This window comes from Ochotona curzoniae, unplaced genomic scaffold (assembly GCF_017591425.1).
Source record: "Ochotona curzoniae isolate NIBS_2020 unplaced genomic scaffold, NIBS_Ocur_1.0 contig_1014, whole genome shotgun sequence".
In the NCBI taxonomy this organism is placed as follows: domain Eukaryota; kingdom Metazoa; phylum Chordata; class Mammalia; order Lagomorpha; family Ochotonidae; genus Ochotona; species Ochotona curzoniae.
In genome coordinates, this window is record NW_024464920.1 from 20,360,810 (window position 1) to 20,377,861 (window position 17,052).

The window sequence follows — 17,052 nt, forward strand, 5'->3', positions numbered from 1 at the left end:
ATTCCAGTGCTTATCTCACCATTTAAATCAAATGAAAGGAAGGGAATCTTCCCAAACCCCTTCTAGGAGGCCCAAAAGCATCTCCATTCCAAAGTCAGAAAAAGATATAACAAAGAGAACTATAGACCAGTATCCCTGATAAACATAGGTGCAAAACTCCTGAATAAAGTAGTAGCAGATTGAATCCAACCATACATTAAACGTATCACTCACGCGGGCCAAGTGAGATTTATACCTGGTATGCAAGGATGGTTCGACATGTGCAAATCAATAAATGTGATATATCACATTAACAAGCTGAGGAATAAAAACTATATGATAATCTGAATCGATGCAAAGAAAACATTTCAACACTGTACAACATCTTTTCATTTGCTTGATTAAAAAAAAAAAATCCTTAAGCTCCAGGTATCCCTTGGTTGTTTTCTGTGCTCTCCTATTTCCTGGAATGTGCCCCTCTTTGCTTCACACTGGCTAGTATTTCTCTGTCTGGTGTAAACGTGTCCTTACCCTCTTCTACCATCTGTACTATAGTGGTGATACAGGGGAACCCAGTGAGGGGGAGGGGATGGGGAAAGTCTCAGGGCCTATGGAACTGTAGCATAAAATAATAATAATAAAGAGAAGTAAAATTAAAAAAAAAATCCTTCAGCAAATTGGGTATAGAAGGAACATTCCTCAACACCATCAAGTCAATGTATCAGAAACCCATTAGAGCATGATATTGAATGACAGGAAAGTTGGAGGGATTTCCACTAAGATCTGGGACCAAGCAAGAATTCATGTCCTTACGCTACTATTCAATTTGGTTCTGGAATTTTAGCTAGAGCCATTAAATAAAACAAATGGACAAAAATTGGAAAGCAGGAAATCAAACTATGGCTGTTTAGAGATGATGTGATTCTGTGCCTGGGGGACTCGAAATACTCCTCCAAAGACTACTAGAACTTGGGCCCAGTGCAGTAGCCTAGTGGCTGAAGTCCTGACCTTATATGCACCAGGATTCCATATGGGCACAGCTTCTAATCCCAGAAGCTGTACTTCCCATCCAGCTCCCTGCTTGTGGCCTGGGAAAGCAGTGAAGGACAGCCCAAAGCCTTGGGACCCTGCACCCGTGTGTGAGACACAGAGCAAGCTACTAAGCTCCAGCTGTTGTGGCCACTTAGGGAGTGAATCATCGGTCAGAAGATCTTTCTCTCTGTCTCTCCTCCTTTCTGTATCTCTGATTTTTCAACAAAAATTAAAATGAATCTTTAAAAAAAAAGACTACTAGAATTTGTAAGACAGTTTTGTAAATCTGCAGGACATTAAAGCCACACACACAAATCAGGAGCCTTTGTATACAATCCCATGCCTGAAAAAGGATTTGTAAGTTCAGCCCCATTCACAATAGCTGCAAAAACATTTTAATACCTTGGAATAAATTTATCCAAAAAACTGAGCAATATCCATGATGAAAATGAGAAAACATTAAAGAAATATTAGACACCATTAAGACAGAAAAATATTTCACTTTGGCAGGTTGATAGTATTAATACTACCAAAGTATACGTGCTGCTGAAAGCAATTTACAGATGCAATGCGATCCCAATCAACATAACCTGTGATATCCTTCTCAGATTAAAATAAAAAACATCAAAAGATGCTCCAATTCATATGGAAACACAAGAGTCCAAATAGTTAAATAGTTATTAAACAACAAAAACAAAGCTGGAAGCATTACAATACCAGCTTCAAGACATAATACAAGGACACGTGTAAGCACAAGAGTCTGTTACTGGCACAAAAATAGACATGCAGATGAATGAGACAGAATAAAATCCCAGAAATGCAAACGCCTACTAACATTTGACAAGTGAACCAAAATCAATCCGAGGAGAAAGGACAGTCTGTCCCACAAATGCAGCCTGGGAAATTGGATCTGCCTGTGCAAAGGTATGAAACACGACCCCTGCCTTACACCTTTACAGAAATCAGCTCTAACTACATCAAAGTTCCAAATCTGTGACCTGATACTATCAAATTACCAGAGGAAAACGTAAGAGAATCTGCAAATGGGTACAGGTAAAGACTTCTTTAAAACGTCTCCAGAAGCATAGGTGATGAAAACAGATGGAATTATATCAAGCTAAGAAATGTCTGCACTACAAAGGAAACCATCAACAAAGTGAAGAAGAACCCTACAGAATGGGAGAAAATATTTGTAAATTACGTACCTGATAGAGTATTAGAATCGAGTATCTATAATGACTTCAAGAAGCTCAACAACAAAACAAGCAATTCAGCTAAGAGAAGGGCAAAGGACATGTACAGGTATTTTTCAAAAGATGAAATTCAAGTGGCCAACCAAACATGAAGAATGGTCAGTATCAATAGCCATCGGGAAAACACAAATAAAAATTGCAGTGAAGTTTTTCAATTCACGTCAGTTAGAATGGGTATTATCTGAAAATCAAAACCAGTCAGTGCTACTGAGACTGTGTGGAAAGAATATCCTAATCCATTTGGTGAGAATGTAAACTAATACAGTCATATGGAGGCCATTTTGTAGATTCTTCAGAGATCTGAAAAATAAATGTACTGTATGTCCCAGTCATCCTACTTCTAAAAATTTACCCAAATTAAAAAATGACAGATGTTGGTAAACTTGTGGAAGAAAAGGTACCCTAATCCACTGTTGGTGGAAATTTAAACTGGTACAACCATTATGGAGCACAGTTCAGATAACCCTCAAACATCTCAAAATAGATCTACCACATGACCCAGCCATTTCATTTCTGGAAAATTTATCACAACCATGAAATTTCCATCATAACAGATTTATTTGTATATCCTTGTTTGTTGCACATCAGTTTGTAATAGCTAAGAAATTGAATAACCCCAGGTGCTTATTAAAGGATGACTGGATATTTCTACTCAGCCGTAAGAAATAATGAAATTCTGTCTTTTGCAACAAAATAGATGTGACTGGAAACCGAAATGCTCAGTGAAATAATCCAGTTACAAAAAGACAGATATCATATATTTTCTCTGATCTGTTATAACTAATACATAGAGTATAAAAAATGTAATCTGTTTGAGCAAGAATGACACTTGTGGTTTGAATATTGCTAAGGCCTTTTTTTGAATTATTGTGAAACACGAAGTTTTTTTTTTCTACTTGGTATTTGTTGAATTCTTTGCCTGATGGTGTGTTAAACCTGTGTTTTTAAAGTGAACAGAAACTGTGATATTGTAAATTTTTTTTTTAAATGAGGGAAGAAGTAAGTTGGGTGTGGAACATGATTAGGCAGAGGGGAGAGTGGAAATTATCACTGTGAACCTAAATCTGTATTGTGAAATATATGAAATAAGTTTAAAAATAAAGTGTAAAATCACTGGTTTGATTTTTTGCTTTTAGATAAATAAGTATAACAGACTAGGAATAAACCACACAAACTGTGGGGGGAAAAGGAAGAAGAAAGAAAAGACTGCTTTTAAGCCATCTGTCTTGCTTGAATTCTATCCAAAATAAGCAACTAGAGATCACCCAGTCACCGTGAAGGCTACTGCACTGACATGTCCCCCAGTTTGTGCTCAGGCATTTCCTGTGCTTTGCTCAGCTGTGTAATAAGGACAGGGTAGAGGACTGCCTTCTTAAGGGAGGCTTTTTTTCTTTTTTTTTCTTTTTTTTTTTTAAAGATTTATTTTTATTATTTTTTCATTGGAAAGGCAGATATACAGAGAGGAGAGACAGAGAGGAAGATCTTCCGTCCGATGATTCACTCCCCAAGTGAGCGCAATGGCCGATACTATGCCGATCTGAAGCCAGGAGCCTCTTCTGGGTCTCCCATGCGGGTGCAGGGTCCCAAAGCCTTGGGCCATCCTCTGCTGCTTTCCCGGGCCACGGGCAGGGAGCTGGAAGGGAAGCAGGGCTGCCGGGATTAGAACTGGCGCCCATATGGGATCCCGGGCGTGCAAGGTGAGGACCTTTAACCACTTGCGCCACTTCGCCGGGCCCAGGGAGGCTTTTTTTTCTTGGACAAGGACAAGGAAACTGATCACTCTGCTGGCTTGGCCACCTGCCATGGGACTCTGGGAAACCTTTGTCATTTTGGATCTCGTTTCCCCTGGAAGTGATTAAATGATTTCTACAAATTATTGAATATGCACTACATTGTTAAAGTTAGATGTATTAAAAACCCCATTAGGAAATATAAAACAATTATATAAAATAAGTGCTGAAATTAAAGATCAATGGCACAGTTTTTAAAATTAGAGTCATTCTTCAGTTTTACAGTTTTACGAGTAACCATTCTGCTTTCATATAACTGAGTAATTGCTTGTGAAATTATAAAACCGAACAAACTATTTTCTATTCCCTCTGGAAAATTAAGTACATGGCATAGCAATTTTAATCCATTGAAACAAGTAATATGCCTACAATTTCTGGAAACTTCAACTTAGAAAAATGTTGGAGACAGTGTTATATAACATGGGGAAAACTCTGATGGTTCCCTACTGAGTTCTCCGAAACCCAGGGACAAATTGAAGTGTGTCCCATTACAGTAGAAACAAAGCAGCATTTGAACCTATTTGTTGGATGATTTCAGAATGCCACCCTTAAGGATCCGTCCAGCCCTCACACATCGCTTGAAGAGGTATAATGTGGAAGAAGTTGTTTTAATGTTCCCCTCATCCTTAGACTTAATCTGTACCAACACTTCAGGAAAAAAGTCCTCATTTCTTTGTAACTTGGATAGACAGATGGTAAGGGCAGCTCTTTGTCCATAATGTTCCTCATCTTCGGCTAAATCCGTTGCAGATCTCTTGCAATTGGAAACTACAAATTCTTTCAATCTAATGCTATTTTTTTATATAGGTGCACTGTAAGACATGAGAATGGCTACAAATTACAGAACATTTCAATTTAGCTTTTCTTTAGTTGTCTAGTTAATTTTCTTTAAAGAAAATCATAAATGGTGTTTATTATATTGTGGCAGACTGTGATTCTTGTGGCCTGGCTCTAAGTAGTCGATGTGAGGCTTTGATACAGTTAAGATGGTATCATAACCAAGACTCCAACAGTGCTTATATCCTCTGTCCTCTGTCTTCCATCCTTCCTTCTTGGGGATTACTTCTGAACAAAGCTAGCTAGAACCTTAGCCAAATGGGAAACCATGTACTAGAAGTTATCAACCTGAAAAATGCTCAGCCCTGTTCAATAGAGCTTTCTCTGGGGAACTACAGGTTGGAGAATGGAGCTTGGCTGCGTGCACTCAGTAAACCCTGTGAAACATACGGTGTTGAGGAGCATTTGGGGCCTGATTAAGATGGCTGTATTCTCCATCAGAGTGCCTGGATTCAATGCTTGGCTCCAGGTGCTGATTCCAGTTTTATGCTCATGCATATCCGAGGAGGTAGTGGTGATAGTCTAAGTGATAAGTTTCCTGTCACACGTGTAGTGGATCTGGATGGAGTTACTGGATCTCAGCTTTGATCCCCAACCAAAGGATAGCTGCAGGCATTTTGGAAGTGAAGCAGCTAATGGGAGAGCTCTCTCTCTCTCTCTCTCTCTCTCTCTCTCTCTCTTTAGCAGGATGATTTAGTTTCTTCAATGATGTATCACTAATTACAAGCTGAAGTTTCTTAAATTTTAAGTGGGAAAGACTGTCTACCCAAGGCAATTACTATATACTATTTCACCATGGCTTACAACAGTGGTAAAGTAATGAAGTGAATCTTAATGAAGCTTTTTAGTGTCCTTGTGACTAAAAATAGAGTCCATTTGTCTTTCTCATCCTGCTTTCAGGATGTAGGATTATCTGACATTCCACAGTTATCACCAGACTGAGGAGTAATGTCTCCTTTCCAAGTCGTTGGCCAGTTCCTGGAAGACTTGTCAGCAGCCAAATGGATTTTACCAGTAATATTGTCAAGTGTCTCCTTAAATTGCTGAACTCTCTTTTGTCAATAATGTAATAGAGATTCTGCCCTTTGCTTCTTAATATGAGGGACTTCAAAAAGTCCATAGGCAATGGAGTGAAAAGACTGGTTTATTTTATGTAAAATTGAAATTAGCATGACTGTATTCATAATATATACTTTCCATTAACTTTAGGAAGACTCCTCTTCAGAGCTCAGATTTTTGTTGATTTTGGACAAAAAATAAGCTGTTAATTTTTCATGAATTTAATGAAGTACTTTTCTACTTGTGATGCTTTTTCTCATCCAATGGGTAATATATTTTCTTCAAAGTTGATGACTATAAAAAATATAAGATATTACTCTGAAAATTTTATTCTTCTTGGTTTTATACTGATTAATTTGAGCCTTAACTGCCTTATTGTAGTAAGCACAACTTGTATATAATATAAGCCACTTAATTTGCTTTGTTTTCTTACAAAGGCTAGCTCCAAACATCCGGTTTCAATGGATCTCTCAATCTTTTTAACATGTAGTGGTTCTAATACATTTTAGCAATTTTCTACAGTTCCTAACGAAAATGAAATCATATATAAAATACATTGAGAACTATGGCTTCAGATATACAAAATTTACATGTGGATGTCATTTTTTTACAATCAGAAAAGAACCTTGAGATTAAAATTAGTTATTTTTAGACATCTTTCTCTTAGCAGATAAATCAGTTTCCCATTAATTTAGATTTATTTCCACAAAGCATCCTTAAGTAAGAAGACTGCTACCATTTTGGTGACTTAAGTTCCATTTCTGCTTTGTTCTCATTGTATCTAGTACAGCATTCACATTCGCTTCAGGGCACTAGGTTTTGCAGGCATGGACTCCATTCCTCTGAATGCAATTAAGTTTAGAGCCACAAACAAGGAACAAATTCATTTTAGATATCTCTCTAGCCTGAAGTCTGCATTCAGAAAACCTGCAGCCTTTTTTTTTATGATACATGATATTCTAGAATGTATAGAATGTGTTGTCCAGTTGTTCCGGTGGGCTACATTATAAATAGATATAAGGAACTCAATGTTTTAAAATATTGAAGAAATATGACATTTAAAGTCAGTTCACTATGTCAAATAATTTGTTTACTCTTTTTCTGTTTCTAAATCTGAAAGAGCAAGAAATCCATTAAATGTTATAGGTATGGATAGTCATTTTAATTATTTGCTTTTATATTTAAAAAGACACCTTCCATGTTTTATAACAAAGCCATTTGCTCAGCAACCCTGTATATTCAGTGTATTGGACTAAATGAAATTTGGCCCATATTAGTTTTCCATGTGCCCTTTGTTTCTCATTCGTTTTCTCCATTGATTCTGATTACATTGCTTTGTACTTTTTTCCACTTGTAAGATAACTTGATGTAATGTCACTTTCATTATTCTCAATGTTGCTGAAAGGCTTATTTCTTTTTTCCAGTCACTGGTCAAGAGGGTTTTTTCAAAACCTAATTGTAACTCCATTGACATTTTAGAATCGCCAATCTTAGTGAGGTGCTTCAAAATCCCTGGCGCAGCCTGTGTTTTGAAGAACGCTGTTCCCCTCCACCAAAGTCGATCAGTTGCTTCTACATTCATGATCTTTGAGAAATTAGGGTTAACGTCATCTTTTGTTCAAGTTAATACTTCTTAAAGTAAATCCCCATGTCAGAATGCTGGTTTGAATCACAGCTATTGTCTCCTAGCCAGTTTTCTGCTAATGAGCCTGAGACGGCAGTGGAAAGATGGTCTGTGTTTGAGCCCCTGTGCCTGTGTGGGGGACAGGGAAGAAGCTCCTGGCTCCCAGCTCCAGACTGGACCAGAGCTTGCCACTACAACGCTTGGGGAATGAAACAGCAGATGGAAGATCTCTCTCTCTCTCTGTCTCTCCCTGTCTCTCTCGGTAATGCTCATTTTCAGTTAAAATAAAATAAAGCTTTTAAGAAATAAAGAAAATGCTTTAGTCTCTTTAGAACTCGAGCTTATTGAGATCTAATTAACAGGCAATTTTAACTTATTAGTACACTAATATAAGAATTTTAATAATATGATGATGATGTAACTATCACCACTGTAAAGACAGAACTGCCTTTTCAATTTCAGAGGTTTAAACAAATAGAGCTGTTGTTCTTCTTCATAACAAGTTGAGACATAGGCACTGAGTTGCAAGGATTCAGCATTCCATTACAACCAGAATAGATTCCTAGGCACTTCCATGGGTTCTTTTTTTTTTTTTTTTTCTTTATTGCAGGGCCCTGCACCTGCATTTGGAGACCTGGAAGAGATCCTGGCTCCTGGCTTTGGATCAGCTCAGCTCCAGCCATTGCGGCCGCTTGGGGAGTGAACCATCAGACAGAAGATCTTCCTCTCTGTATCTCCTCCTCTCTGTATATCTGCCTTTCCAATAAAAATAAATAAATCTTTTTTTTAAAAAGAAAAATTTTAAATAGCAATTCTTATAAAGTAAAGATCATTGTTAAAGTTTTAAAAACAACACTAACTTGTTTCTTTACTCTTTGAGCCCCAGTGCCTAACACACTGGATAGAATAGCTTTGAAATTAATGTTTGCTAAATGAGTGTACAAAAGACTATTAACCAGCTCACTATAATTGCATTGTACTTATCAAATAATCTTATCCCATAAGGATAATTTAGAGTAAGCTCTAAATATACAAAATGCTTCTAAATCTTTTTTGTTTAAAGATTTTTTTTATTAGAAAGACAGACCTACAGAGAAAAGGAGAGGCAGAGAGAAAGATCTGTCCACTACTTCACTCCCCAAGTGGCAACCATGGGACGCTCTGAGCTGCTATGAAGCCAGGAGCCAGGAGCCAGGAGCTTCCTCCAGGTCTCCCATATGGGTGCAGGGTCGGCCCTAGGCTGTCCTCCACTGCTCTCCCAGGTCACAAGCACGGAGCTGGATGAGAAGTATCCACAAAGGATCCTGGTGCATGCAAAGTTAGGACTTAGCCACCAAACCATTTTGCTGGATCCAAAATATTTCTACATCTATGGTATTTAGGCAAAGGTGGGAAAACATAGATGCTAAAATTTATGGTAAAACTCAATTGAGTTTTATCAATTGTTTGTCCTGCATTAGGGATGGAATGCATTGACCTAATGAAATATGCTTAGCAGTGCTACAGCTAAACATCAAACCTTTGATACCCAAAGATTGTGGAGAGCCGCAAGTCCCATTGACTCTTCTATTACCTTATTGTCTTCTTCTATTAAGAACTCTCTCAGGGTATCTGGGAAAATCTCGTATCTTATTATGCCCATGTACCTCAAAATTTTACAAAGACTTCTATAAGTGTCCTTGAAAAGTTGAAAGGTAATGATGCATGTTGTCCCTTAGGCAATGAGAAGCGAAGGAAGTTCATAAGGTGACACAGCTTAAGGAAATAAAAGTAATGTCTACAGGCCTTGACCTGAGTCTATAACCAGACTGTGTACAGCTCACTTTCGAAAGAGTCTCTTGTGTTTTTTATACAGGGAGAAAATGACTGACAGTAATATTGGATTCATTTCATTGAATCAGTACTATAATCATAATGGGAGATTAAAATATTATTTCACTTTGGTTTAGATTGATGAGTTTGCTAATTTCATACCTATTTAATTGCACTTTTACAACAACCCATTATTTAATAGTAGCCACTTTCTAAATCCTAGATATGAATTCAAAATATAAATAAATTCATCTGTAAGCTTTTGTTTGGCTGCTTGCTGTCAAAGGAGTCGTGGTTTAATGCTGTGTCAATATCAGAAAGCCTGATAGGGTTAAAACAAGGAAGATTTTGAAGGCAGATGAATAGAAATCTGAATACCAGATCTGTAACCAAATAGCTGTGTACTCAAGGATGTACCATTCTCTGGGCTTCTATTTCCTTCTAGTTCCTGTATAATCAGCTGTTAAGAATTAAAAGAGCTCATGGACATAAAATGGTCAGCATTATATTTGTCCTGGGTGAGTCCTCATTAATGTGTGCCAATATCATAATTTATCCTAACAATTATTTCTTGAATATTTACAAGATGCCTTACTCAGCATTATATATGTATTCCTTTTTTAAAAATATATTTTGAATTATTTTGAATTCTGAATTATGTGGTACATTTTCGTATAGGCTGGGATTCCGCCTCAAACACCCACCCCCTGACAGATTTTCCCCATTTAACTACAATAGTGTAGTCCTTCATAAGGAATATAGTTCTGTTAGTCTTTTATTTAATTGTATTCTTATGGCTTACTAATTGCTTCCTGTAAGAAGAAAAGAGATAGCTCTATTCCTATGTCAGGTTTTCTCAACTTCAGCACTACTGACATTTTTGCTGATAGTTCTTCACTTGTAACAACTTCCTGTAGACTGTGGCAGATTTAGCTTCGTCACTAGCCATGATGGTTTAGTAGCACAGCCCTGTTTATGACATTCAGAAACATCTGCAGACATTACCTAGTGTCTCCTAGTTGCCAAAAGCACCTACAGTTGAGAACTGCGTAGACTTTATGAAAAACATCTATAGATCACTAGTTTTGGATTCTTTCCAAAAGATATTGTGATCAAATAAGAACCATTAAATAACAGTAACAGGGGTCTGTGTTGTGGAATATCAGATTATACTGCCCCCTGCAAGGCTGACATCCCCTATGATTGTCAGTTCAAGTCCTGGCTGCTCCACTCCTTATCCATCTTCCTGCTAATGCACCTGGGAAAGAAGCAGAAGATGGCTTATGTACTTGGGCTCCTGCACCAAGGTGGAAGACTTGGATGCAGCTCCTGGCTCGACATAGGCCTGGCTAACCCTGGCTGCTGCAGCCTCTGGGACAATCAACCATCATGTGCAAGATCTATTTTTTCTGTCTTTCCTTTCTCTGTCTTCATTCTCTCTCTCTAACCTCTCTTCACAGATTTAGATATAAAAATAGCTGTAATACATATGTAATTCTGCCTTTCAAATATATACATCTTGAAACACAAAGAAATAAGAGCAATAATAATTAATTTCTGTTAAGTTTACTATATGTGATAAGGATTTCTTATTTAGTTCTCATAATAGATCCAGAAGTTTGTTACTTAGTTAAAGTGTGCTTTCCACTGAGAAAATATCATCTCAAAAGAAAACAAGGCACTGAGCAACACTGTAGAGCTGGTACTTGGCACACTCAGTGTTGGTGCCCATGCCATCTCCAGAGCCTTTGCAATTATCCATACAACTTGAGCCCTCAGCAGAGCCTGCTGTTCATTCACCATTCACAGTGGAACGATAAAGATAATGTTTCTTTATTTGCAGTAGTACTTACTATGCATTTTTCCTAGGCATTTTAAAAATTACCTTTTCATGACTTCCCAGTTATTTGCAAAATTATTTTCTGTATAAACCACCTTGGATAAGAAAAGAGAAGTCATATTCTCTGGAAAATTTAACCAAAATTAATTTCAGATGGCTAGACACCAAAGCGAATGACACTCATTCAGTGAGGGAGGACAGGAATGTTTGACAAAAAAGATGCCGTTTGAGCTGGGCCTCATCATGTTCAATTTGCATAAGTGTGTGTTTCACAAAGGAAGGGCATCCCAAGCAGAATAAACAGAATGTGTAAGGTTGGACAGTGGATAGAGGTTGATATCTTTGGGGAACAGTGTAAGGAAAGAAGATAGGAAAGTAAGAATAGAGAGAAAGCTGGGTGTTGTCTTGGCTTCTGTAGGCATTTGATTTTGCTACCTATCCTGTAAGGGCAGCAGACAGCCATGAGCACAGTGGTACCATGGGCTAGTAGGTACTTGATGGTGACAACAATGTAATGGGTAGATAGCAGGGATACCCAAGTGAGTCGTGACTGTAGCACTTTGGAAAAGGTTCAAGACAAAGTTAAGTTTAATTTTTTTTTTTAGGATTTATTTTATTTTTATTGGAAAGTCAGATATAAAGGGAAGGAGAGACACAAAAGATCCGCCCATTGATTAACTTCCCAAGTGGCCACAATGGTTGCAGCTGAGCCAATCTGAAGCCAGAAACCAGGAGCCTCTTCCGGGTTCCCCATGTGGATGCAGAGTCCCAAGGCTTTTGGGCCATCCCGGTGCCAGGCCCTAAAGTGACGTTTATTAATGAGAAAAACGGATCATGGAAAGCCCAGCTCTTCAGTACACTACCAGAGCAAATAAGCCGAATTTATCTTTGGAAAAGAAGCCTGTACAAAAAAATGATACACCTTCATGGAAATATTATGGAAACAGGCTGAGCACCTGTTTCAGTGACACATTTCTGATTCTACAAATGCCCTTCTGGAAAATTGCCTTGTCCCTGTTGGGGTCCCTTGGCCAGCAAGTCAAACCCAGACACTCGTTGTCATTGTGGAACCTTTATTGTAGAGATGACACAGCAAAACCGGTGCGCAGCGGCTGCACGGCCGCCATGCAGCCGCCGCGCAGCCGCCACATCGCGAGGCGCGCAGCAGCTACATCATGGCGAAACGTGCTCTCTCCCCCTCCCTCTCTGTCTCCGAAGCGTGCTCTCTCTCTCTCCCTCTCTCTCTCTCTCCCGTTTCTCTGGCTCCCTTATATATTGGGTAACCTGGCCAATCAACGTAAAGGTCACCTGTGCACGCAGCGGGCAGGCCAATCATCACACAGATCACGCACTGTCCACGTGCCATCCACGCACCCCTGGGCCAATCACAGCAGACTTCCTGTGACTTGTTTTTTACTAGCACAGGAGGAAGCAGCAGTCCGGCGCCCGTCCGTCTAGGGTGTGGGCTGCAGGCTCTCTACAGCTCCCCACAGACCCCATTCAGATTTCCCATAGAAGTGGAAGACTCCATCTGCTTAGTGGAGTTTCAAAGCTAAAAGGCAGATTCTGTGTTGTTTTGCTGCTTTTCTGGTCCAGACTACTTTGCTCCTTTCTAACTATGTTATCTGGGAAAGGTGAGTCCGCAAGGGTGGAGACCCAAACAAAAGTAGCTGAGGCTCAATGAACCAGTCAGAAATATTCCGTAAGTAGATAAATAAATTAATTTTGAATTCACTTTATTAACATTTCACTTTAAGTAAGTTAAAAAAGATTAGTGGAAGAGGTCTTGGAAATCTTCACCTTCCTTGTAGTTCTCCTTTCAATTTTTAAACTGAAATAGTTTATCAATCACTCCCACAAGGAGAACTCCAGCATTAGGCCAAATGCATTACTATGGACTACACATCATGAAAAAGAGTTTCACAATTATATTACTTAAATCTAAAATGAGCATATCCTGCATGTTTCATTTTGAATATTTTTTCTCTCAAATATCATCTGGAAACTATACTTTCAGAGACACTTCTCATGCTTCAGTTTATTTTATCCCTGACAGAAAGCGTCTCTGGAAAGTCTGATGGAAAGTATTTTATCTAATGTGCTTTAACAAGTCTTTAATTTCATCTAAAATCATGATTATTAATAATATCTGCTGTTTAAGGCATGCCTTTAGGTGCCAGAGGTCCTGAAAGTATTTAACCTTAATAAATATTCGTTCTCTATTCTCAGACAGGCAGAGAGAGGGTTGGAGTAATGAAATAAGGCCCTGTAATTCCCTAGTTGTACTGTAAGGCTCTGAGATCCTTGACTCAGCAACCTGTCTGGTCCAGAGGGCATGCACATCCTAGCTATTGCACCTGAACGTTAACCTGAGCCTATGTGGAGGTGCTGATCTGAGTTACCCATCCTAGGAATCCTTTACTTGTCTTTGTTCCAGAATAGCATTTTGCTCTATACTTAAAAGACTCATTGATTTCCTCATCTACTCATATTAAAGTAACATGCATCAAGTAGATTAACCTACAAAGATTCAAAGATGTGAAATGTATCATTTACAGTAAAACACTCCGATACCATGCAATTTGTGTTGAAAAAAGGAGTTAGCCTGACTTTGTGGAAAATTAATCTACAAAACTATTTTAAAGTGACACCATATTCAATACGGGAATATAGAGATCATTTTACTTACTTATTCAAGATCTGCAGCTATATGTAATGAGAACTTTAAAAAAAGTTAAGGTTTTGTGTTGGTAAACGTAGATAGCCAAATTTCAAGTTTCTTGAAATGGATAATTTCTTCACTTTAACACCCTCCCCACTCTCAAAAAAACCCTTGGTATTCTTGCTCCAAATGATCAGCATAATTGATGAAAACATACTTTATTTTTCTGATCAGGAACTTTTATTCTAAAAAGAAAACTTTACACCATATCTACAGTAATATCTACAGTAAAACCATAGATGTTCTTAATGTTCTTACACAGTCTTTTTTGTGTGAACATTTTAGGTGTATCAGTACATGCATGAAACGATAAGTGTTAATGGCTGCCCTGAGTTCCGTGCAAGAGCCACTGCAAAGGTAAGGCTTGAGTAACTTCAAAAACATACTTGACCCCAGTGATCTAGTAATTGATTGTGCGCGTGTGTGTTTCAGGTATTCTCGTGTGTACACTGTAAGAGAATTTAGACATCAGTGGCAGCCCAGAGTCTAGAACCAGTACTACTTCTCAGGTAAAAAATCCTAATGGAAAATTGAACGTTTCTGCTGCTTCTGTAGCTTAAGAAAGGAGAATGATTTCATGGAACTTGCTAAATGTCCATTTGGCACAAGCAAATCTACCGGTTCAAATACCACGTGGTTTTCTGACACATTGCTCTCATCCAAAAGGCCCTGCATCCTACTCCATGCATGAAGATGGGCTTGCAAAGGTCTAACGACTTGATTTAAGGCTAGACATGAGATGAACTGGCAGCCAGTGATCAAGAATTCCTTTTTGTGTTCAGATGAGCAGTGTGTGGCTTGCCAGAAGATAAGCAGTGCTCACATAAAGGCTTGTCTCCTTTTGTGCTAGTGTCTACATTTGCTCTTTAAAAGCTCAAATCTAGAGACTGCAGGCATCCTACTAATGAAAATGTTACAACCACGGGACTATGAAGTTTTCTGGCAGTGTTAGGAAACAATAGTTTCAAGCCAAAATCATGGATGCTATTCTTATTTTATAAATACAGAACTGTTATAGTAGAAGCCTAACTTGCTTTTCAAAGGCTTTTATCCTTCTAACAATGAATAAGAAGTAAGAACCAGTGAAAAATAATCTGAATTCTTAATATAATTCTTTTGTGTTACACCATCTCTTGTTTAGTTTCACTCCTGAATTTTTAGTTTGTAACTGAACACTGTAGATTGGGAATTTTTATCTTTTTTTAACTCAGGACAAAAAAAGATGGGACATTATTATCATGACATCATGCTTTGCTTGTACTGAAGTGGAAACACACACACAAAAAATGATCCCTACATGGTTTAATTAAGAGGAAAGTGAATTATGTAATGTTTTACCATTCTCATTTCTTATTCATGTAGAACAGCAGGATAGCAGCATAATGTTGCAATAGCACAATATTTTCTGGTTGTTTCTGGGCTGTCTGCATTGCATCCATGTCAGCCATTAAAACCTATGCATGACAACAAGGTTTGCATGAGCAAATGCATGCAGCTAAAAAGAAGCCATTATTATCATATCATTCACTATCTTTCACTAAATGCAGTCAGTAGCATAATGCTAAATTGATGTGATAATGCCGTGTGTGGAAAAGGAATGTACAGTCATTGGGAATCAATATCTTCACAGCATAGAGTAAATCATTTTATAGTGGACATTTAGTCAACTGTGGTTAAGGCAGCTAATGGAAATGGAAAGCAAGCAAGACAATCTTCTCTTGAGAGAAGCTACTAAGATACTGTTGTTTTATTTTTATGGGGAATAAGAACTAATGGTAAGTTTTTTTGGAACTTATTTAAAGAAATTAATCTATGGATTTAAAAATAAGATAAATTCCATATGAAATGATGATTCCTTATATCTGTAGGCGTAAAACCTTGGACTGTTTTCATTTTGCCTCTGTCACTACAGTAGTTGAAATATTGATGGAAAATAAAGGGGGGTAAACATTCTGTTCCAAATGAGAGAATACCCCACAGTAATTCAGAATGTTGGTATGGAATCACAATAGTATGTTTGAATTTATTAGTACAGTTTAGTTTTCAGCTTCTTTTCTGAAGTCTCAGTTTGAGGGGAAAAAATGTAAAATTGCTAGGCCAGTGGGCTGGCAATAGCAAGACTGTATATGCATTCACAATGATATAAACATCTTGGAAGTGCTGTTCAACTTCCTGAATAAATCTTTAATGAATATGCACGTGCTAGCCCCAAATCTGGCTGTGTATCCTACACAAAAAGGACATGACAACCTCTGCCTTCAAGGTGGCTTTAGTCAACATGTAATGATAACATAATTATGACAGTAGGTAGTAGGTAGACCCTAGCTACTGGCAGCCTGTGAGCAGGAAGAACTGCACTTTACTGGTGTGATTAGGATCTATTTTGATGGAGTTTTCACAATAATGAATAACCTCTGGAAATCTAGAAATAGCTGAGTGAGGCTTCCCTCCAGAATGAAATCCCAGATGGCATCTAAGCAAAGACAGGTCTTCCCTTTCCTATTCTTTCACAGGAGATTGCTATTAGAATGTGTACACAGTTGCCTGTGCTGCTTCCTGTAAATCTAGGATTAGGCTTCATGCCCTCGACTGATCACCAAAAGACCGTATTTTCTTTCAGGCAACAGTCGCAGCTTTTGCAGCTAGCGAAGGCCACTCCCACCCTCGGGTAGTCGAACTGCCAAAGACTGATGAAGGCCTTGGCTTTAACGTGATGGGAGGAAAGGAGCAAAACTCCCCAATTTATATCTCCCGCATCATTCCCGGAGGGGTGGCGGAAAGACACGGAGGCCTCAAAAGAGGAGACCAGCTGCTCTCGGTGAACGGAGTGGTATGTTCATAAAATGACCAATCTCCTAAGTTTGTTCTCTCTCTCTCTCTGTTTTCCTGATGTTAACTGAAATCAAGTGTTGAAATGATAAAGAACAAATCACAAGTCTGTATCCAAGCAGCTTCCTAAGCATTAATGAATATTGAACCTGTCTGTAATTTTATATTTTTAGGTCTCATTCCCATTACTCAGCTATAACAAATAGTGAGTGATTGGTTGGGAAATTATCAGCTAGCAGAATCCACCTGTCTTCCCACTGTAATTGAACTCATAT

The 17,052-nt window shown here is 38.3% G+C and overlaps 1 protein-coding gene across 4 annotated transcripts in view; it reads left to right on the forward strand.

Moving 5' to 3' along the window:
- The window catches only part of LIN7A (lin-7 homolog A, crumbs cell polarity complex component), a 138,841-nt gene that overhangs the window by 76,940 nt on the left and 44,849 nt on the right, over positions 1 to 17,052 (forward strand). For 2 of the 4 annotated variants that reach the window (XM_040989925.1, XM_040989923.1), the window contains exons 2-4: positions 14,234 to 14,305; positions 14,381 to 14,457; positions 16,569 to 16,778. In XM_040989925.1, coding sequence (XP_040845859.1) covers positions 16,662 to 16,778 — 117 coding nt within the window. In that variant the 5' untranslated portion in view covers positions 14,234 to 14,305; positions 14,381 to 14,457; positions 16,569 to 16,661. The remainder of the gene's footprint in view (positions 1 to 14,233; positions 14,306 to 14,380; positions 14,458 to 16,568; positions 16,779 to 17,052) is intronic. The other 2 variants (XM_040989920.1, XM_040989921.1) reach the window with 1 other exon arrangement.